The sequence below is a fragment of the Physeter macrocephalus genome, chromosome 14, assembly GCF_002837175.3.
Source record: "Physeter macrocephalus isolate SW-GA chromosome 14, ASM283717v5, whole genome shotgun sequence".
Classification (NCBI taxonomy): domain Eukaryota; kingdom Metazoa; phylum Chordata; class Mammalia; order Artiodactyla; family Physeteridae; genus Physeter; species Physeter macrocephalus.
Genome location: NC_041227.1, coordinates 88,034,551 through 88,057,539, shown reverse-complemented (window position 1 = coordinate 88,057,539; position 22,989 = coordinate 88,034,551). Strand labels below are relative to the sequence as shown.

The following is a 22,989-nucleotide window of genomic DNA, read 5'->3' as shown; positions in this document are numbered from 1 at the left end:
CATACCACAAAAAAAAAAAAAAAAAAAAAAAAAGTAATCCAAGATAGCATGTGTGTTTCACTTGCCCCATCAACCAGATGGACCTGAAAACAAACAAAAAAAAAAAAGCAAACAAACAAAAAAGAATGACAGAAGCCATCAAAAATATTGGAGGAATCCAGAGAGTAGGGAAGCCAACAAAAACGATGGAGGAGCCCAGAACTAGGAATCTGCAGGACTAAAGAAATCTCTGCGAGTCACTGGACACCATCAGAGCAACCGACGGGCAGGGAAGGGAATGAGGTTTCCCCAGGGACAGAGCCGAAAGGTCCCCGACAAGGTCTCAGAAACGACCGGGCAGCCCGACAGTCAGGAGGTGGGAGGGCGAAGTCGAACTGGGAACCCAAATCCAATTCATGTCTACAACTGACTTCAGAGCCTCAGAAGGCTAAGTCCAAGCAAGAGTTAATTGGGTATGGAAGGTTGGGGAAGGAAGGGGAGGCCTCAAAGGTGGGGATTCGGGAATAAAAAGGCAAAAGTAACACTGACATGGGCAGGTAGGTGAAATCAAAGACTGGAAACCCTGACCTCAAATCTAAGACAGTCTACTTCTAGCAATTTCCTTGACTTTAACCTGTGTTTGTGCACACGCTGATCCATACACGTACTACCTGCCTCTATCAAGTCTCCGCTGCTGCCATCCTCCCTGATGAGCTGGGGTTGGGCAGTGCTGTCCGGGTGTTCATTTCACAGCCCTCGAGTAGATTTCCCAGGGCTTCCTCTACATAAGAATTTGAGAATGGTTTTACCTTGTATGCATTTCCTTACTGATCAGATTCTCCTAGAATGTCTGTAGGACTTACACTTTTCTGGACAGTTAAGGGCTGAACTGTGTCCATCCCTCCCATCCCCCGGCAAAACTCATTCGTTGAGGTCTTAACCCCCAGTAATCCAGAATGGAACGATATTTGGAGATAAGTTCTTTAAAGAGGAAGTTAAAGTGAGGTCACGAGGGTGGGCCCTAATCCAGTAAGAAAAGGAAGTTTGGACACAGACACACACACGGGTATGACAGAGAAGACAGAGGGAAAACAGCCATCTACAAGCTGATGAGAGAGGCCTGGAACAGATCCTGCTGTCATGGCCCTCAGAAGGAACCAACTCTGAAGGTGACACCTTAACCTTGGACTTCCAGCCACCAGAAGTGTAAGAAAATACATTTCTGTTGTTTGAGCCACCCGGTCTGTGGTACTTCATTACAGTAGCCCTAGCAAACTAATAGACAGGTATACACAGACATGGGTCCAGTGGGTCTAAAGCAATCCTAGCCCGACAAGGATTCACCAATAATTCACCTTCCAGGCCACCTGCCATTCTCTTTCCTCTTTCCACCTCAATGACTTACGGGCTTTCTTTACAGTGAGCAATATCTAATTGCCGCACTGGTTTCTCATTCTTGGGCACATTCCATATTGCCTGGAATGAACCATCATGGTCTGTTCTATCCATTTTACCTCATCAAGCCAGTCCTCAGAAGTCATGTCTCCTCTACAGGGCTCACAGACTTTTAAACTCTTCTAGAAGCTTATGTTGAATTACTCTAGGTTTCCGTGTCTGAACATATATGGTTCCCTCAAAGTTTCATCTTGAGAGCGTAGAAATCAGCCTGGCCAGCTGCCTTCATTATTTCAAACCCTCAGGAATTAGTTACCCCTGCTTCAGTTTCCCCTCAGGCTGGCCTTTCTGTCCCTGGCCAGCCCAACCGTTCACAAATAAGCAACACCTGCAGGCCCACCAGGTGGCTCAGCCTTAAACAGGAGCAGGGGGCGTCCTGGTGATAGGACTTCAGAGGCCTTGGTGGGCCTCCATCCAAAACACCTCTGCTACTGACCTGCTAAATTCCCCAAAATCTTCCTACTGCTTCATTTACTTTGGGCTCAAGGGGGCTTCAGCTAAAATACGTCCAGGAAGGTAAGTCGCTGCCAGCATGGATTCCATTACTAGAATGGATGTGCGACTGTTTACCATCAAGACCACAGCCAGCAAGCAGGGCACTGAGGAAAGGGACACAGAAGGAGCCGTGGGAGGTGAGAATGGGAGGGAGGAGAACCAGGTGCAGAACATGAAACGAGACTGGTCAGGGAGGCCAGGTCCCCCTCAAGCACTCAGGGCTCGGACAGGCGGGACACGGGGTCTCGATGTTATTCAGCTCGCTCCCTGCCTGAATAACATCTTGTAGTTGTAAAGGCTTTAGAGTTTACAAAGCCCTTCACATTCCAATCACCTCACCTGGTCCAAACAATGAAAAAGAGGCACAACACCCCCACCCCCATTTTCAAGTCAATGATTCTGAAACCCAGATGACCGACTAGGAAGCAAAAGAGCCGAGTCCTTCTAATTCCTGGTCCAGCTCTTCTTATGGTGCAACGGTTAAGAGTTCCCATCTGGGGCTTCCCCGGTGGCGCAGTGGTTGAGAGTCCGCCTGCCGATGCAGGGGACGCGGGTTCGTGCCCCGGTCCGGGAGGATCCCACATGCCGCGGGGCGGCTGGGCCCGTGAGCCACGGCCGCTGAGCCTGGGCTCCGCAACGGGAGAGGCCACAGCAGTGAGAGGCCCGCGTACCGCAAGAGTTCCCATCTGAAGACACACGGATCTAAGAGGAAATCCAAACCCTGAGATTGATTAGTCTTAGAATCATGTGCAAGTTACCCGACCCCTCCAAGCCTCAGCTTCTCTCCTGTAAAGTGGGATATTATAAAGATCTGCGCGCAGGCACGTACAGCTCAGCACGGTGCCCGGCGCACAGAAAACACGCAGATGTGAGCCGTTAGCGCTCATCTCTGGGACCCAGTGAGAGAAAGCAGTGGTTCTCACCCTGCCACCCACCCCCGAGGAGCTCCCCCCACCCCGTGTTACTGCTAGCCAGGCCGCCCGCCAGACTACTCGTTCAGACTCTGCAACTATATGGTCTGGACGCTTGTAATTTTTTCTTTTTTTTTTTTTTTTTTTTTAAGCCTCGTGGGCGATTCTGATGCCGAGTGCCACAACTAAGAACAAGTGATATCAATATTTCAAGCTGGAATGGGCATTCAGACCACCTGAGGATCTTGTGATTCAGTAGGGCGGGGTGGGGCCCCAGGCTACATCTCTAAACGCAAACCCGGGTGACGCTGAACCTACTGAACAGGTCGTGCTTTAAACGGCAAAGAAACATCATCACAGGAGACAAGAGGGGTGACCAAAGAGAGACAGGGGTGACAAGGAGTAATTGTGACATCCCGAGATCTAGAGAAGTCTTTCTGGCTTATACACGAGTTAACTTGAATTTTACGCTACCTAAAACAGCCCGTTTGTGGCCTATCAAACATACGTTGTACACCTGCTTTAATTACTAAAGAAAAGGGCGCACTAACCAGAAGCAAAGACCGTCCATGTTAAAAATAAAGATTAAAGGCCCCTCTTCCCGAGACGCCAATGTTAATCCTCCTTTGATAAGAGTCCCCTCCCAGGTGCCAAGTCCATCCTGTAGCTGCTGTACGTATACATCCTGGTCTGTTTTTTTGAAACCTTGAAGAAATGTATCCCTGACTCGTTTAATGTACTTTGTTCTGACAAGATATAAAAAACTGTGCTAAAAACCCTGCTCCTCTGGAGCCATTTCTCAGAGTGATCTGGGAAGCAGGCTTCCGGGCTAGTCCTCAGGTTGGCTCAAATAAGACTCTTTTCTATTATTTTTCGTCAACCCAAGTGAGCGGGGGGCCAAAAATCAACCATACCCCCCCAGGAAGACCTAAGGCCCAGACTCGGCAGCGACCACTGCGCAGGCCAGACCCCGCTCGCTGGTAACTCGCTCCTCTTCCTCTGCAGCCATGTCCGACTAACCCGATATGGCCGAGATTGAGAAATTCGGTAAGTCGAAACTGAAGAAAACAGAAACGAAAGAGAAAAATCCACTGCCTTCAAAATAAACGACTGAACAGGAGAAGCAAGCAGGCGAGCCCTAATGAGGCGTGCGCCGCCAATAGGCGCTGTACATTCCACAAGCATTGCCTTATTTTACTTCTTTTAGCTGTTTAACTTTGTAAGATGCAAAGAGGCTGGATCAAGTTTAAATGACTGTGCTGCCCCTTTCCACATCAAAGAATGGAAAACTACCGACAACGAAGGCTGCGCCTGCCTCTCCCATCCACCTGTCTGGCTGGCAGGGAAGGAAAAGAACTTGCATGCTGGTGAAGGAGGGAGCTGGGTGGGACGACAGTGAAATCTAGAATAAAGAGCAAGCTGGTCCGAGGTGTCCTGCGGGCTGTAAAATGCAGTTTAATCAGAGTGCCATTTTTGTTGTTGTTCAAATGATTTTAATTATTGGAATGCCCAATTTTTTAATACGCAGGTTTTAAAACCTGGGGGGCAAAACGACCTAAGGCCCAAGTTGGCCCCTCAATATCATTAAACGACAATGAAGAGAAGCAGAGCCCGACACACAGGAGGCTCTCACCCAACAGTCACCGTCACTAGGCGTCAGAACGGCCACCTCCACGACAGAGAAGGACGTCCGTGTCTTCTCCTCCAAACATCACCTCTACTTGGCCCCCTCCTCCCCTATGAAATTTGCTTCTCCCGCCCCACGCTACCTTTACTACCTTTCTGGACTTCGATGTGAAGACCCGCCCTGACAGAGGGTACTCTCTCCTCGCCTCGGATACCCTTGCTCACCGGTTCTTTTTCACCAGCCCTGAATCACCACCTTCACCCTCCCACTTCACTCCTGCATCCGCCCGAGCAGTGTCCGGCACCGCGATGGATCAGCCAGCTCACCGGAGGCTTCCGCGTCCGCTTACAAACCCTGCCCAGGACACAGCTCCTCCATCCCTGACTCCTGGCTTTTACTTCTCCAAACGAACAGCTCCAAGGTTTCATCTAGCTTCCCGAATTTCATCGTTTCTTTCTACAAACCTTGGATCCCACGCTCCCGAGAAGGCTAGGACCGACAGGCAGCCGCTTCATCCTCTTCTGCTCGCCCTTGGGCGGTGGTTTTTCAAGCCTGGCTGCAGATCAGAATCACCTGGGGCCCCTCTATGACCACGCCCCCCACGCCCTCCACGCCCCTGGATTTAATTGTCTGAGGCTGAGCCTCGTTAAAAAAAAAACAAAAACACCGCCCCTAGGAAGCAGTGTGACTCCTAACCAGGAACAAGCTGCCGCCCCACAATGAAGGCATCATCGTCCCTCGTGGGGAAGGCGGGGAGAGGCGGATTTTATCCTCATCTCATCTGTGATGGTTCCCACAATGACTTTAAGAGAGTTCTAGAAGCAGGGGGGAGGCCAGTTCTAAAGATGTCATTAACCTCAGCTGGGAAGGCCGGACCGCTTCTCTGGGTTCTTCCAGCAGAGCCGGGTACAGAGCAGCTGACAACTCTGTAGAGTGTGAATGACTCTCCAGCAAAGATCAGAGAGAAGAATCCAATGGCCCCACGCCTCTAATTCCATGAGCCATGGACTACACAACCTTTAGGACACACTTTTATAACAAGTCAATTAAAAAAAATCATTTTCAGGGACTTCCCTGGCGGCCCAGTGGTTAGGACTTCGCCTTCCAAAGCAGGGGGTGCTGGTTCCTTCGATCCCTAGTCGGGGAGCCAAGATCCCACATGCCCCGTGGCCAAAAAACCAAAACATAAAACAGAAGCAATATTGTAACAAATTCAATAAAGACTTTAAAAATGGTCCACATCAAAAAAATCTTTAAAAAATCATTTTCCAACACAGATAAGAACATGACTTCCAGAGTTTAAAAGGCAGCTAACATAGCAGAAAGCTCAACCTAAAGAATGAAAAGACATTTTCTGACTGTCTGTATTATACCTAAATAGCCTTCCTCCAAGATGGGATTCAGCTGAACATATTTGGTTTACTAAATCTAGAAATTTAATGAAAACTACATTGCATAGAAAATGACAGTCAAACACTATAAATGAACAGACTATATTTTACTAGTTAAAGAAATTAAAAAAAAAAAAGAAATTAAGCCCTTCAGGAAACAGCTGTAATCTCTGCAAATAAATTTCACCCACCACATAATCCCTGTAAAGGAAAACATCATACCTGATGAGATCTGGTTCTGCACCCTCGTTCTTAAAGGATGTCAGAAGTAGTCTCTCTCGAGTTACAAGATCATCCAAAAGGTTTTGTCTTCGGTCTCCTTCGAGCTGTGTTCTGCAGGTATCTCGTTAAGGTCCAAGAGCAGGTGAATTACCTCATTTGACCTATTATGTTATTAAGTGAGCTCTCCAAGTCAGAAAGGACTGTTACAGACTCTGATCAATCCTACCCAGAAGAGGCCTGAACCAACCTTCTCCTCCTGCTCTAACCTCAGACTTCACTGATCCTTCCGGTAAAGGACCTGGACAGAACCATTGCAGAGGGACTTACAAACACTGACACAGATCCGCCACACGTGATCCTTCACTGAGAAATAGTTGGTAAACACGATTTTCCTCCCAGTGGCCACCCCTGAAATGTCCTTCCTCTCACCAGGGCAGTGTGACTCAGGGAGTCATCAGGCTTTGAGTTTTAGGTCACAGTGGTCAAGGGTTTTTCCTAGACACTAATACCCTAAGATATTCTGCTAAAAAAGGAAAAAGGGAAAGAAAAGTTTTCTAGGGTGGCCCCTTTCTTCCATGTTAATGAACACCTATTAACACACCTGGAATGTATTTTGTAAAGGGCTACTTTATGCAACAGATTTGCTCTAAAAAGCTGTTACCATCGGCTTATTAAATACATTGCATGAGCTTTAATTCTAAACAAAATTACAAAGAAATAATCATATTTTAATGTGTTAATCTACTAAGCATGCTCGACTAGGAGTCCAAAGGCCTGCTAGTCCTATTTTGATCATTACCTATGATCCTGAACCAATTACTTCACCTTTTTGAATTTGTTTCTTTATATGGCACCCAGATAATCTCTCACGCCTCTTCCGGCACAATCCATGGCCACAGTTTTCCTGGTTCCAGTAAAAGAGTGAGACTACTACTTCGGATTTCTGGGTTTATAGATACTTGTCCTTTCAAGAGGGGATATTAAACCCTGCATTTAGGCCCCAGAAGTCTGAGAACTTGGCAGAATCAAGTAAGTTTCCCTGGGTGGGAAAACCTCGGCCCAGTGAATCTACTTTTGTTGATAATTTTGAATAGAAAAAGCTGGCCAGCTAGCAAAAAAAGCAAATAAACCCGTCAGAAATGTTCCCCAGGGGCTTCCCTGGTGGCGCAGTGGTTGAGAGTCCGCCTGCCGATGCAGGGGACACGGGTTCGTGCCCCGGTCCGGGAGGATCCCACGTGCCGCGGAGCGGCTGGGCCCGTGAGCCATGGCCGCTGCGCCTGCGCGTCCGGAGCCTGTGCTCCGCAACGGGAGAGGCCACAGCGGTGAGAGGCCCGCGTACCGCCAAAAAAAAAAAAAAAATGTTCCCCAGTAACAGATATTAGTTAGAAAAATCATAAATCCCCCCCAAACCAATGTAACTGTAACGAAGGAGTGTTAGTGACTTTGAATCCTTAAAAAATAATGATACATTCTCTCAACATTCCAGAATGCCACGCTTTCCTGAGAAAAATGACTACCCTCGCTTTTCCGTTTCCTGCTTGACTACAGTCTTTAAGAACCCATCTTGGAAACCGTGAAGTAGCAACTGTAACTAAGAAACAGTGAGCTTAAGTCCTTCCTCTGTACTAATAAAAGGGCCAAATATTAGCCTTCTGATCAATGCAACTCCAAGAATAAATATCAATGTGTTTCAAATCAGTGGCAAATTGTCAACAAAGCAGAAGGCTCTTCTATCTAAAAAAAATGCTCCTGGGGGTGGGGAGAGACAGAACCTATGTCTTGAAGTATACAGGACAAAACTGAATTTTAATCATGGAAAACTATTAACTATATCACAATGCTCATTAGCCTTGTCTTCTGTGCTACGCTCAACCTACTCTGGCAATCTGTGGTTTTGTTGGGATTTTAGTTATCCAACCATCCAAGCAAGCGTAAGCTGAACAATAGTCCAATATTACAATTAAGCACAGATCTGACTGGCTCAGGGGTTTAAACATAAAAAGTAAAATTACATATTGTTAGAAGACGACTTTGGAGAACTTTCTAATACTCTTAGAGTAAGAAAGATCTTTCTAGTCAAGAATGAAAACCCAGAGGCCATGAAGGAAACACTAAATCTGGCTCTATAAAAATTTTAAATATCTGCAAAATAAAATTACAAGTGGCAAATTTTAAAACAGCAAAGGATGTAATAGGGCATAGAAAAAAGAAACAACAATAATGCTAATCAAATGAAAAAAAATGCAGTTTCACATTAGTAAAAGAAATGCAAATTGAACCATGCTATCACTTTCACCCATCAGGTAAGAAACTACGACAGAGCGGTTCTGGAAAGGGGCAAGGAACCAAGCACTCTCAGACATCCTTGTGGGAATGGAAATGGGTTCAACCAATTGCCACATTGCCTTCTATATACATAACAAAATTTAAAAGGCACATTCTTTCAACAGGAATTTCTCCTACAGATATATTCACATGTCTATACAAAGATGTAGGAACAAAGATGTTCACTGCAGCATTATTTATAATAGCCAAATATTGGAAACACTCTAAGGTCCGTCAATAAGGAACTAGCACAGCTCTACAATGGTATGTTTTGCAGCCCCCAAAAAAAGAGAGCGAGAGAAGAGGAAAGCTCTTTATGTATCGATGATAATGATAATTAACATTTCTGAGCACTTACTAAGTGCTACATAAGTTATTTGGTATGGAATAATCTCCAAAATAGTGTTAAACAAAAGCAGCAGCAAAGAGCTAAACAGTGAATAGTATGCTCCCACTGCATACATTAAAAAAAAAAAAATCAGAGAAACATATATGTTTGTATATACACTTAAAATTTACGGAAGGATACACAAAGAGTTGCCTCTAAGGAAAGGGAACTGGGGATTCAGGGTGTAAGGGAGACTTACTTTCCATCCAATATTGTTTTGGACTGTTTGACTCTATCAGATGCTAATGAACAAAAAATTTCAGAACCAAACGTATAATATGATCCCTCTGTAGTCAAAAGCATTGTATATTTACATGTGTATATATTTGTTCATGCCTAGAAAAGTCTGTGATGGCAGGTACCAACCACTAACACATTAACTATGAAAGAATGAGCTAGAATAGGATGGGGATGGAGAAGAGAGAGAAGAGTCATTGGTTAAAAATAAGAACTACACAGGTAGAAAGTACTTTTTAAATAAAAACATTAAAGGCAAGTTTTAAATTTAGCAGATATTAAACTAGTTGAGAATAAATTAACAATCAAAGAACATCAATTTTAGGAGCAATAAAACTTGGTGATTATGTTTTGAAGATTAGGAAGTGAAGAACAGAATCACAGACAGCTGATACTAGGAGAGGCATATCCGAGTCTCTTGTTCTTCTGACCAGGAAACCAGGGCCCCGTGCAGCTGGTAATGGCAACAGTGGGCTAGAGCCCAGCTCTTTCCAGTCTAAGTCGGGGCTTTCCTACCACCTCGTGTGGGGTTTGACCACCAAACGTTCCAGGGGCTCCTCCACCCTGAGGGCCCCAGTACTGCTCACTTAACTTTGCCACTTCTTAGCATCCTGTTAATAACAATACTGGTAATATTAATTCAGAATATTCCCAGAGACTCCCTGTAAATCCGGGACGACTGGAAAACTGTCCAGTTAGGAACACTCACTCTACCTCTTTGTTCTGTTTTTATTTTAATCTATTAAGAGAACAGAGCATAAGGAGATGGGGGGGAGGGTAGAGGAGGATGAAGAGAATAAATAGATGCCCAGCCCTTCTGCATAGCACACTTACTATACAGAAGTTGTTGTTAACGAGAGGTCAAAGAATCGTCTAGGCAGTGGTGACACTGCATGCATGTGGTCTCCTGGTAGTTGGGGGAAGCGAGGACAGGGTAAGGAAGGACAAGTAGAACACAGGGCACACAGTCAGTGGCCAGAGCTGGGACCTCCTCTTCCACCAACGTGGTGAATAACCAAGGAAGAGGGTCAGAGAACAGACAAATAAGGAAACAGAAGAGCTAGCTACCATAGTACTTCTTCACCGGCTAGGCTGATTTTACATGTAATTATAACCAGTTTATGGCAATGCAATGCTGCAAATGAAACTGGGTCCTGATTTCATATCACCAATACCCATGACCAACGTGCCTCAGCCCAGCTTCTCTGATATAACCTGGGAAGCACTTCCAACCTACAATGGAGTGGGCTAAAGATGGTGCTGGACCCAGGGGATGCCCCACCCCCACTCTAGCTCCTGGAGTTTCTCCTTATATGGTAGAAGGCTTAAGAGTTTAGGCAAGTCTTATGTGCAAATTAATTGCTCTGGAGAAGCATAATTACTTCCCACTGCCGCAAGAAGGACTGCACAGAGACAGTTTAAGGTCCCAGAGGCCAGAAGATTTTTCTGGCTCACACAGTACTTCATTCCTTTCATTTTACTATTTTTTTTTAAGTTAACAAACTCTGCTGAATATCTATTATGTACCTGGCCAGGTCCTTATCTTCCTCAAAGCACTGATCATATTTTGCAAGTAGTATCTTAATACTATCACTATCTGTGTGCTTTGATATACCCTTCTTACTTGATTATAAACTCCATAAAAGGACTACCTGTAAATTCTCCCAAGATGCCTGTAATTTTAACAATGATAAAATAGTAAGTAGCAGCTAATCCTCGAGGAGGGCTTACTCTATGTGAAACACCTTCTATGCATATAATTTAATCCTCCCAACAATCCCATAAGCCGGGTGTACTTTGATTATCCCTATTTCACAAATGAGAAAACAGGCACAAAGAAGTAACTTGCCCACAAAGGGTTAATAACTATCTTTTATTTAACACCCACAATTATGGGGGTGGCTTGTCTTGTGAGATGCTTTAAATATATTCTCTTCAACTTTCACAACAACCTGCAAAACAAGTATGATTATTCCTATTCTACAGGTTAATGAAACTAAGGTCAAGAAAGGCTACGTTGCTCTCTGGCCTCGGGGAAGTGATGGAGCTGGTCTTCTACCTCAGTTCTGTCTGGCTCCAAAGCCAGTGTTGTTCCCAGTATTCCAACGGTGCCCAGACTTTTGGATTTCATGGAGCAGAAATATTTCCAAACAAACTGCGGGGATGGTGATGGGGGGATTTATATAGACCAATTATACATTTTGCCATCTATGGACATTCCAAAACCTACAAGAGACAAAACTCTCATCTACGTTTACTATCATGGTGAAAAAGCAAGCAGATGTTAATACCCAAAACGAGGGAGAACCATGTAAACAGACTATAAATCAGAAAATTTCTACTGAAATAAAAGTTATTTTGTCCTTATTTTTCTCACAATAGCAGACACCAGTGAAAACTGTCATGGCCAGGGGCAGTGTCTTAGAACCAGTTCACCTCCACTGGAGCCCCGAGGGGCTATCCCTAAAATCTATCCAGTGAGCCTCTCCACACCTACATGTATCCAGGTTTGTTACACGGTGATTGGGGCATCTGTCCTGCCATCTACCTACCTGTCTACGCATCTTTTTTTCCCCCCAAAAAACACAAAGTGGAGCAGAGTTATTTATGGATTTTAAAAAATTATTTCTAGGGAATTCCCTGGTGGTCCAGTGGTTAGGACTCGGTGCTTTCACTGCTGGGGGCCTGGGTTCAATCCCTGGTCAGGAAACTAAGATGCCACAAGATGTATGGCACGACCAAAAAATAATAATTATTACTATTTCTACAGGACTTCTCCCAAGAGACCAAAATACCTTTTGATACTGAACCCCTCTGTAAAGTGATTTTTAAAAATTCTTTTTAAAGTACCAGAAGTGCTGCCTTTGAAAAACCCAACAAAAAGACAAGCTTCATTTAAAGCTAATTCTAAGAATAATTTTAGTATTACCTGAAATTTCCTATGCACCCTCCTGTAAACACACCTTTTCTCAGCTGGTGAGGCCATTATAATCCCCACCTCCAAGAAGCACTGTGAACAGAAGTTAATGTTTTTCAGCAATTTTCAACTCTCTGGCTGCAGGACTTTCAATTATGAATTGCAATTTAACCAATTCGAACGCACACCACTTTCATTTTAATTTTACATTTATTCTTGCCAGAGAAAAATACTTTTTCAGGAAAGAACAGTAACATTTTAGGCCTAACCTCCCAGAATTTAACTGTTTGGAAGGCATTTTCATAGGACTTATCTTTCTGGCAACTCCTAGTGTTCCCTGGAAAACTTCACGAATGCAGAAAGGCATAAATTTATTAAGTAAGGTACCATAAACTCAACTACCCAACACAGTAAGGAAATGTGGTTTTCAAATATTCATGTTAAAAAAGTCACCCAACATTAATTATGCCTCAAGAAAAAGGATTAAAAAGTCACTCTCCTGGCGATTTATGGACACAAATTTTTCTAAGAATTACAACATCATAAAGTATACCTAATAAACCACAGTGAAGACTGTTTAATCTTTCTGATGATTAAGAAGGGTCTTGAGGATTTGCATTATAAACAAGATTTGTCTTGGCATTACAGCAACATGCCAAGCAATAGGGAACTCTAGTTGAAGACAGGCCACGTGACAGTGGACTGTATTCTATCACTAAAGTAGAATTCAGCTTTTAAACAAGTGGCTTTGGGTTCAGACAGCCCTGCATTGGAATCCTAGCTTTCCATTTCTTAGCAGTGGGGTCTGGGCAAGTTACTTAAGCTCTTAAATATTCTTCTCCTCGGTGTGAAAAAATTCCTCTGCTGGAATGCTGTCCTTTCTTTCCAACTTCATCAGTGACTTAAGGTGCAAGTTTGCCTTGGCCTCAATACCTGTTTTGTAAAGAAGGGAATGAACCACCCAAACAACTTCATAATATGAGGTTACTAGGCCTGACGAGTTGCTATCTGATACATCTTAAATCTGGATGACAGCTGCCACGGAATTATCTTATATGTTTGGGAGGAGGAAGGTCAGGGAAAGCGGAGATGTGAGGAAGAAGAGGGGAGTTAAATAGAGGCCTTCATAACGTAGAAGCTGCCTCCTTTCCATTCTAAGAAATGGTCTCCCTGAAAATACAGAGGTTTATGAGCGCCCCCATGGGGTAGATTATCTGAATTCCATCCCTAGTTTTGGTTGCAGTTCCAGTAGAAATAGACCCAATTATTTGAAAAAAATAATTAGATTTTAAAGAAAGCTGTTATATTCCAGACGAGTTTTTGATTTCTCCTGGGAAATTCTAAATTATTCACATGATGGTCCTTAAATATTTTCATAAATATTTCATATTTTCAGAGTACTTAATAACTCTGGTGTTTTCAAATGCCTGGTGTTTCATTCAGCAAATTCTGAGATCACCACAAAACCAGAGTCTACGAGATTTCAAAATAGGGTCAGACTGCAAGCATTTAGAAGAACAAAGTCAATTATTACTGTAGCGTGCTTGGTACACCCCATAATTAATAACTAGCAGAAATTATTAATAGAAAAAGGTAAAAGTTATTAATTTATATCTTCTTGCCCTATAGGTTTAGCACATAAATGTTATAAGATGAATAATAATCAGTTACCTGTTAGCAAATAAAGTTATTAACATTACACTGGGAAACAATATTTAACTACATTTCTAATACATGCGATTTAGGTAATATTAAAATGAGTTTGCACACCTTGATCCCAGGTGCAGAATTCCAAGTACTTAGTACTGAAAGTGGAGAACACAGCTCCGCCAACTTGAGGTCTATATATTAAGACTTGTGCATTTTGATAAAACAAAAACTCCTTATATAATAGACTGTGCAGTAACAAATGATGCCAGATGGAGGGTAAAGTTACAAACTAAACATATCAGAATAGTCCGACTGTGTTAAAAATAAGGGCCCAATTGTTTACTGAAATTAAACTTATATTTAAAAGCCTTAGTGTTTTAATAAGTGCACACTGGAAATCATGCAACTATCTAAACCAGCCTCCCTGGTGACATACAGTGGTGATACTTGGAGAGAAATATTTTTTAAAACATCTTCTACTGTTTTATCTAAAAAGCTATATTCCTACATTTTCCCATGTTTAAAATTGGACACTGACAACCATTTCCCGAGATACCAAAGTTTGGTACAAACTAAGGACAATGGAACGGAATGGTAAGAGAGGACCAGTCTGAGGTCAGTTTGAAACTCAGAGGTAAAGGATTAGTTTATGTAACAGGTCAAGTGTATTTTCCTAAATTGATCAGATTATGAATTTCTAAAAAAAAAAAAGAAAGAAAGAAAATATTTGGGGGAGTTCCCTGGCAGTCCAATGGTTAGGACTCCACACTTTCACTGCCGGGGCCCAGATCGGATCCCTGGTTAGGGAACTAAGATCCCACAAGCCACTGCATGGCACGGCCGAAAAAAACAAGAAAGAAATATTTTAATTCTTGACATTGTTGGTGGGAGGCTGAGGTGATGACATAACTTGCTTCAGGCAAGTGTCTCCCACCCCCGAAAAACTCCCAAAACAGGGGTAACTGTCTGGACCTCTAGAACAATAAGGCAAAGAAGTCACATCTCGATAATCTACATAATTGGGGGAAAAATGCATCGTTTCTACTGGTACTGGCTTCTCAGAAAAGAAAACGAATCGTTCAAAACTCTGGGAACTACAGAAGCAGAATCACAGCTCAAGGGTGTCATGGAGGTTCTCCTGCTGGACCACCTTCAAGGCAGTCTAGACAGGTAGCAACATGGGGCTTGGTGTAACAGAAAGCATGAGCTTCCTGCACTATTAAGGTTACACCCAACTAAGTTAATTCCTGCTGTGTGTCTTGCTTCGCCAGCATATTATTCACTGTAAAACATGTAACAGACGCTTAAAATAGAAATTGAGATTATAGGCAATATTTTGGAAACCAGGTCTTCCTCAAGCTGTGGAAAAATCTGGGTGGCCCAGATTCCTTCCTTTCTTAAAATAAGACTGCTTGTCCTCCCACTCTAGCAAGAGGTGGAAATGTTTACATGGATACATCTGATGTGTTGACACAGCTCTTAGCAATAAGTCCTTCAAAAGGGCGATCTTTTCCTTCAGTTTCTGCAACAAAGCTCTGATTGTCACGGTAAGCTGAAAAGGAAAGAACACAGCCTGAGTATGCTAGTCCAGAGGTGTGAGGTCTCCTAAAAATATCATGTAAATGCTGCTTTACAAACGATGATTCAATCAAGGAAGGGCTGCAACGACAACCTCAGGGTTGTACGGAATCTTAACAGTCACCTGGGCCAGCCACCCACCTAATGCTCATACCCAGCCCTATGACCTGACCAGCTGGTAAGCCGGTCCATACCTGAACCCTGACATTGACTGGAAACTGTCACTTTGCTCTCACCATCAGCTGAACTCTGTCCCTTGAGCATCTCCCCTCGGATCCTATTTGTCTACCTCGGAGCCACGCAGGAAATTGCATGTCCCCAGTCTTTGTTCACCAGCAAAAGCCCCACGGTTCCCTCAACCTTGCTGCAAAGAACAAGACGTCAAGTCCTACAGCCATCCCCGCCAGTCCTCCCTAAACACACTGGTATACTTACAACCCATTAAAAGTTTTATAGCAGGGTGTCCTTTTTATACAAGAGGAATGTTGACCACATAGGACTCTTTTTCCAGGAGGTGTGAATTTTCTCCAGTTTACAAACCCAGAGTAAAGTTTTGTTTGTGACTCTTAAGTGCTGCCTTAAAGGATGGTGGAGAGGTGGGGAGGAAGCCTCTTAGGAATTTTAAAATATGAAAAATAGAATCGCCCATGTAAAGTAAACATAGTCAACCACGGATATAATTGGAGATACGTTTAAAAAGGCACTCTCACAAGTTTGCTACCTTGTTAAAAGAAGCAATTATACAACTGCAGTGGAAGCAGGGGCTCTCTCCTTAGATTAGCAGGGTCACAGAAGGAAAACACAGCACAACAGCAGAGGCTGGCCAAGGGCTACACACATCAAGCAACCCTCAAGGGTATCAGCAGCCAAGAAAAATCTCACCTTAACTATTCTAATACCTCTGGGAACCACAGAAAACCCACCCACAACGTTTATGGGGAAACGCCAAGGAAAGCAGATCCCTCCTCATTCAAGAAGTAAAGAGCAGGGCCTCCCTGGTGGCGCAGTGGTTGAGAATCCGCCTGCCGATGCAGGGGACACGGGTTCGTGCCCCGGTCCGGGAAGATCCCACGTGCCGCGGAGCGGCTGGGCCCGTGAGCCGTGGCCGCTGAGCCTGCGCGTCCGGAGCCTGTGCTCCGCAACGGGAGAGGCCACAACAGAGGGAGGCCCGCGTACCGCAAAAGGAAAAAAAAAAGGAAAGAGCAAAACAAACACACAAATGAACAAAAGAACAACACACACACACACACACACACACACACACACACACACCAGGTCTAAGAAGAATCTACAAAATTAAAGATCAAAAGCATTCAACAGATGAAAGAATATGTAGCCATTAAAAAGCATGACTGGGGACCTCCCTGGCAGTCCACTGGTTGACACTTCATGCCTCCAATGCAGAAGGCGCGGGTTCAATCCTTGGTCGGGGAACTAAGATCCCACATGCGGCGCAGCATGGCCAAAAAAAAAAAAAAGCATGACTGAAATCTATATTTGTTAACATAGAAAGATACCCATCATAATTCATTAAAAGAAAAAGAAATCAAGTCATAAAAAGAAGTGTCATCCACGTAGAGAAAAAACAACCCAGGACCTAAAGACATCAAAACATCAAGGGTAGTTATCTCTAAGTAGTGGGATTTCTTAATATTTTATAAGAAAACTATTACTTTCATAATCAGAAGAAATTTCCCATTATGATAATTTAACAGAAGCTTTCCAAAGCACAGAAAAGGATGGAAAGCCGAACTCATATTTTAAGCTAACACAACCCTGGTAACAAGCGCTGACAGAGATAACAGAAAAAAAGAAACTACTTGCCAATCTCCCTTAAGGATTATAAATGTAAAAGTCTTTAAAAAATTTTAGCAAAGCAAATTCAGAATTACATTAAAAATGACAATATACCATCACCAAGTAGAATTTATCTGAGTAATTTAAGAATAGTTTGATGTTAGAAAATCTAATAATAAAGCTAACAGTGTTAATTACTAAAAACAGACTAAACATATGATTAATACAGCATGGGAGAAATTAATTAAAAACAAAACAAAAACAAAGAAAACTAAAAATCAGTCAGTGCTGCCTTAACTACAATATTATTTAACTTTGGTGTAGAAGTTCTAACCAACATGATAAGACAAATTAAAGAAATACATAAGGGCTGGAAAGAAGGAAATGAAATTATCATTATTTGCAGATTGATAATAGTCTGTTTGGGAAAGTTAAGAGGATCACCTAAAAGATGACTAGAAACAGATAAAGAATTCAGGATCGTGATCAATCACAAAGTGAAAAAATCTAGGGCATTCCTAAAGTCAAGTAATAGGGAGAACTTTTAAAAATTATTTTAAAACATCATTAACAATATCAACAAAATCTAAAAAATATCTAGCACAGTGCCTGGCGTATAGTAACTGCAGGAAATACTGCTGATGGAGTGAGTGAAAGGAAGCACTCAACACTGCAGAAATGTAAATGCTCCCCAGCTGAGTCTATAAATATACGACACACCTACCCAAAATCCTACTTGGAGTCCTTTTATCGGAGAGGAGGTGGTAACTGAGGCACAGCACAAAATTCTTTTTAATAAAGCTATGCAAAATTGCTCTAAAAGGAGGATGAAGGGAAATATAGAAAGATCACGGATATGGGTAACAAAGGGGGCCTTAAACAATTAGATATTAAATCTTTACAAAAAACAACAAGAGTGTGATGCTGGCAGTTACCAACGGCTTCGTTAGTGCAACAGAACAGAAGGTCCAGAAACGGTGCAGTTGTGTAAGAGCTTAGCGAATGAAATATGGACTATTTCATATTTGGGGGAGATTAATAATTTAGCAAATGGGAAAAAAAATTAGATGCCTACAATACACGAAATAAATTTCAAATATTACCAAGATTTATGTGTTTTAAAAAAGATAAAAAAGAGAAGAAAAGCTCAACGAAAATTTAGATAATTAGGCAAAGTACTTCTATAATCCCTGGGTGTGAAAGGCCTTTCTAAGCAGTATCTCCCCTTCTCCTATAAGAAAAGGCCATAAATAAAAATAGTTATAATTTCAAATAAAATTTTTTAAAAGTGTATATATATATTTTAAAGTCATTTATAAAATCAAAATCCAAATTAATAGAAAAAATATTTGTACCAAATATGCCAGATCAAAGCTTAATCAAAGCTTAGTTAACATATATATAAGGAACACTTGGAAATTAAGAAATAAAAAGCTAGGTTAAGGACATGTATACAACAGGTAATTCATAAAGGAAGAAATACAAACATCCAATAAATATATGAAAAGATGTTCAATGGCATAAGTAATTTTTTTTTTTTTTCCCAGTACGCGGGCCTCTCACTGCTGTGGCCTCTCCCGTTGCGGAGCACAGGCTCCGGACGCGCAGGCTCAGCGGCCACGGCTCACGGGCCCAGCCGCTCCGCGGCACGTGGGATCTTCCCGGACCGGGGCACGAACCCGCGTCCCCTGCATCGGCAGGCGGGCTCTCAACCACTGCGCCACCAGGGAAGCCCTGGCATAGGTAATTTTAAGAATGCATATTAAACTCTTGTATACTTTCACCTAACAGGGAAAGATTTTTTTTTTTAAGTGAATCAGAATTGGTGTAGAAATGTGACTCTGAGACATTTTCAAAATGCTTAAATTTTATACAACCTAAATCCAGAAATCCTACATTGAGGAATTTATTCTAACCTGGGCAATAATTCAGCCATACTGAAAACTCATTTTTACAATTAGAAACAATCTAACAGTCCAAGAAGATGATACTGGTTAAATGGATCAGGGATCTAAATGTAAAAAAATGAAACCATACATTTGCTAGAAGAAAACATAAATAAATTCCTTTATAACCTACAACTAGCAAAAGCTATGAGTGAAAATATCAAAGCAATTAAAAATTGATAGTCAACTTCATTTAAAAAAAACTAAAACTTTCACATGACAGAAGCTACCATAAGCAAAGTCAAGCAACAAATGATAAAGGAGAAGAAATAATTACAATATATCACAGAGCTAATCTCCCTAATATATGAGGATCTCTTAAATATTAAAAAGACCAACAATCCAATAGAAAAAATGGGCAAAAGATAAGAAGTTAGTTTACAGACTACATACATAGTGTTTAAGAATGTGAAAACATACTTCACTTGATTCAGAGTATGAAAAACGCAAATTTAAAACTACACTGGAAGGTGAGGGAGAGGTACAGACTTCCAGTTATAAAGTAAGTCAAGGCGATGTAATGTACAGCATAGGGAATAATGTAATATGGTAACAGATGGTAACGACTTATCTGATGATTATTTTGTAATGTACAGAAATATCAAATCACTATGCTTATACCCAAAACTAATATAATAAGTCAATTGTAAGTCAATTATGCTTCAATTAAAAAAATGAAGAAAATAAAACTACACTGAAATATTTTATCTCACTTATCAGGTTGGCAAAAATTCAGAAAATTGACAACGCCCTCTGCTGGCCAGGCTGTGAAGCCAAAGGTGACAAATCCTGTGGAGGGGAATTTGGCAACAGGTAAAAGAAAAATCACAAATGCCCTGGTTCTGAGAATTCACCCTTAAAAGAACCTCCACAAATACAAATACAAAATAAAAAAATCACAAAGCTATTTATTGCAGCATTATTCATAACAGCAAAAGACTGGAAACACTCTAAATGCCCATTCTTAGAAGACAGGTTAATGAACTAGAGTATACACAATAGAGGACTATAAGGCCCTAAGAAAAACTGAGAAGATCTCAGTGAATTAATATCTCTATGATATATTATCAAGTGAAAAGAGCAAGATACAAAAGAGTAACTTTTGTGTCAAAGGAACAGAAATGAGAATACACACACACACACACACACACACACACACACACACACACACACACCCCTGAATGCCTATTTCTGCAAGAAGTTACACAGGAAGAATAAATGAGAAATTAATTTTTAAAAAAGGTTACCTCTAAGAAACAGGTGAAGAAGGCATGGAAAAGAGTGGGATGGGGACAAGACTTTGAGTATACCTTTGTATGTAATATTGACTTTTGAACTAGGTAAATGTTCTACATATTAAAAATTGTATCAGCAAGGATAGGGAAGAAAAGCAAACCCTGAAAATGAATATCAATAGATACAAAGGGGAGCATAAGACACAGAAAAAAAAGAAACAATTCTAATAGCTTTAGAACAGAATAACCTCAGTATCCTTAGGGGGATATTCTAAATTTAAAAAATAATAACAAAGACACAAACTCAAACTTTACTTATTGTTTGTAGTGGCCCTTGTGTAATGATTCTGAAACTATTTTCTATAAACTCTAAGAGAGACCAAATGAGCAAAAACATATCAATGCTTCTGGAAACCTGCGTTCTCACTGCGGGAGAAGGAAGGAAAATACTAATTTAGAATGGGGAAGTTACAAAGAAACCTGTGAATGTTGGATTAGAATCAAAAGTATTGGCATGGGCTTCCCTGGTGGCGCAGTGGTTGAGAGTCCGCCTGGGCTTCCCTGGTGGCGCAGTGGTTGGGAGTCCGCCTGCCGATGCGGGGGACGCGGGTTCGTGCCCCGGTCCGGGAGGATCCCACGTGCCGCGGAGCGGCTGGGCACGTGAGCCGTGGCCGCTGAGCCTGCGCGTCCGGAGCCTGTGCTCCGCAACAGTGAGAGGCCCGCGTACCGCAAAAAAAGTATTGGCATGGACTCATGGTTTTCTAAAAACCATATTTCCTCGCCAAATCCCACCATTTTTTTTTACAGCCCACAAGCAAAGGATGATTTTTTACTTTTTTTTTTTTTTTTTTTTTCGCGGTACGCGGGCCTCTCACTGCTGTGGCCCCTCCGGTTGTGTAGCACAGGCTCCGGACGCGCAGGCTCAGCGGCCACGGCTCACGGGCCCAGCCGCTCCGCGGCACGTGGGATCTTCCCGGACCGGGGCACGAACCCGCGTCCCCCGCATCGGCAGGCGGACTCTCAACCACTGCGCCACCAGGGAAGCCCCTACATTTTTAAATGTAAAGTGTAAAAAGCCAAAAAAGTCTATTATCCTTTTGTTGAGAATGGGTACTCAAAGAGGTGAGAACTTGGCCTCTTGTCCTGCAAAGCCTGACAGATTTACCATCTGGGGGAAAGTGTACCAACCTTGGAACTACACTATGAAATTGTTAGAAACTTTTTAAGGTAAAGTAGGAGAAATTATAGAGATGCCATGCTTCATTTAGTCCTAGTGATTAAATAACTATTAACTGATTGGTTGTAATGTCAATTCGACATGTGTAAGCATAAAGGCCACTATACATACACACACACATACACACAGAGTCAGAAAGGGGAGGGTTTTCAGACCTCAGAGCTCAAACAAATCATTTGAAGTACTCATTCCTGGTCTTACCTTGGTTGTATTTTCACCATTTCTTTCATACTTATTTCGCTGTTGAATTTTCTCAGCGATCTCTTGTGCAATTTGGCAGGTAGAATCGTAGGTGGAGAACCTGCACCCAAGTCATAAAGGGAGAAAAATGTTGAAGGTTCTTTAAAGGAAATTTCTGCATAATCTAAGTTTCAGTTTGTAATTCTAGTCACAAATGCAAACAGGAAGGGAGGATGATAATTGTAACAGTAATGGCAACAGGGGTTGAATGGTACTTAGTACAGGCTGGGCTCAATTCTCAAAGCTTCCTTTGTAGTAACTCACTTAATGCACACAAGAACACTGGGAGGTGGGTCACCATCCCCATCATACACGTGAGACAATCAGGCACAAAGAGGTAGAGCGACTTGCCCTATGGGTACCACCAGCTGCAAACCAAGGGTGCCTGGCCCTGAGCCTCTGCTCCTAGCCACTGTGCTATCTGGCTGCTGATAAAGCATACAGATTCGTTCATTCACAAAACATTCAGCAAACGTTTCTGGAGGGCCGCCTCTGTGCTGAGCACTGCTCCAGGCACTGGAGAAGAGAGCAGGGAACAAAATGGACGAAGTCCCTGCTTTCAAGGAGTTTAGTGAAGGGAGAAAGGCATCAGACAAACCAAAACATAGTATGTCAGGTGTTCCTATGGGCTAAGAAGGAAAATAAAGCAGGATAAAGGGATGGAGAGTGAGAGGCCAGGTGAGCAGCTATTTGGGGAAGAGCTACACAGATCAGCAGGTAACACGGTGCTCTGGGGCCAAAGGACACACACCCACCTGACACCTAAGCTTAGCAGAATTCTCTCAAAGCAGGTCCTGAGCTTCTATTTGTTATTCAACAGTGTTGGGGGTTTTGAAGGGTTCACAATCAATCCGCAATAGTCCCTTATTTTTTCCTTCGCTTACAGCCTTTTTACTTTTTATCTGTTTTACAGAAAATACTTAAGTGTGTACACATATTTCATCTCTCCTAAAGGGCAAGGACTATGAATATACGACGAACCTATTTTCCAGGAGTGCCCAGTAAAAAATATTAAAGTCTGCTGTTTAACCTAATGTTAAACACCAAGGGGGGAAAGCCACGGGGGGGCGGTGTGCTGAACTGGGCGATTGGAATTGACATGTACACACTGATGTGTATAAAACTGATGACTAATAAGAACCTGCTGTATAAAAAAAATAAATAAAATTAAATTTAAAAAAACACTAATACTAAACTTTGGGTTATTTGTATGGAAATATGTTAATATAAATGTTTCAGACATTACATGAAATTCCTAAAAATCTTGTATGTTCTGGTATAATGTTATAAGTCATAATTCTAGTTATTACTTTAAAATGTATATCTCAGAAATAACTAAATTTCCTTGTCAATTGCATT

General features: G+C 42.3%; 1 protein-coding gene across 7 annotated transcripts in view; it reads right to left on the bottom strand.

The window, feature by feature from the left end:
- Nucleotides 1–22,989, bottom strand: part of STX8 (syntaxin 8) — a 251,274-nt gene that overhangs the window by 223,140 nt on the left and 5,145 nt on the right. For 6 of the 7 annotated variants that reach the window (XM_024127731.3, XM_055089710.1, XM_055089711.1 and 3 more), the window contains 3 exons: nt 21,592–21,691; nt 15,055–15,149; nt 6,081–6,191 (listed from right to left, as the gene is read on the bottom strand). In XM_024127731.3, coding sequence (XP_023983499.1) covers nt 6,081–6,191; nt 15,055–15,149; nt 21,592–21,691 — 306 coding nt within the window. The remainder of the gene's footprint in view (nt 1–6,080; nt 6,192–15,054; nt 15,150–21,591; nt 21,692–22,989) is intronic. The other variant, XM_028498179.2, reaches the window with a different exon arrangement.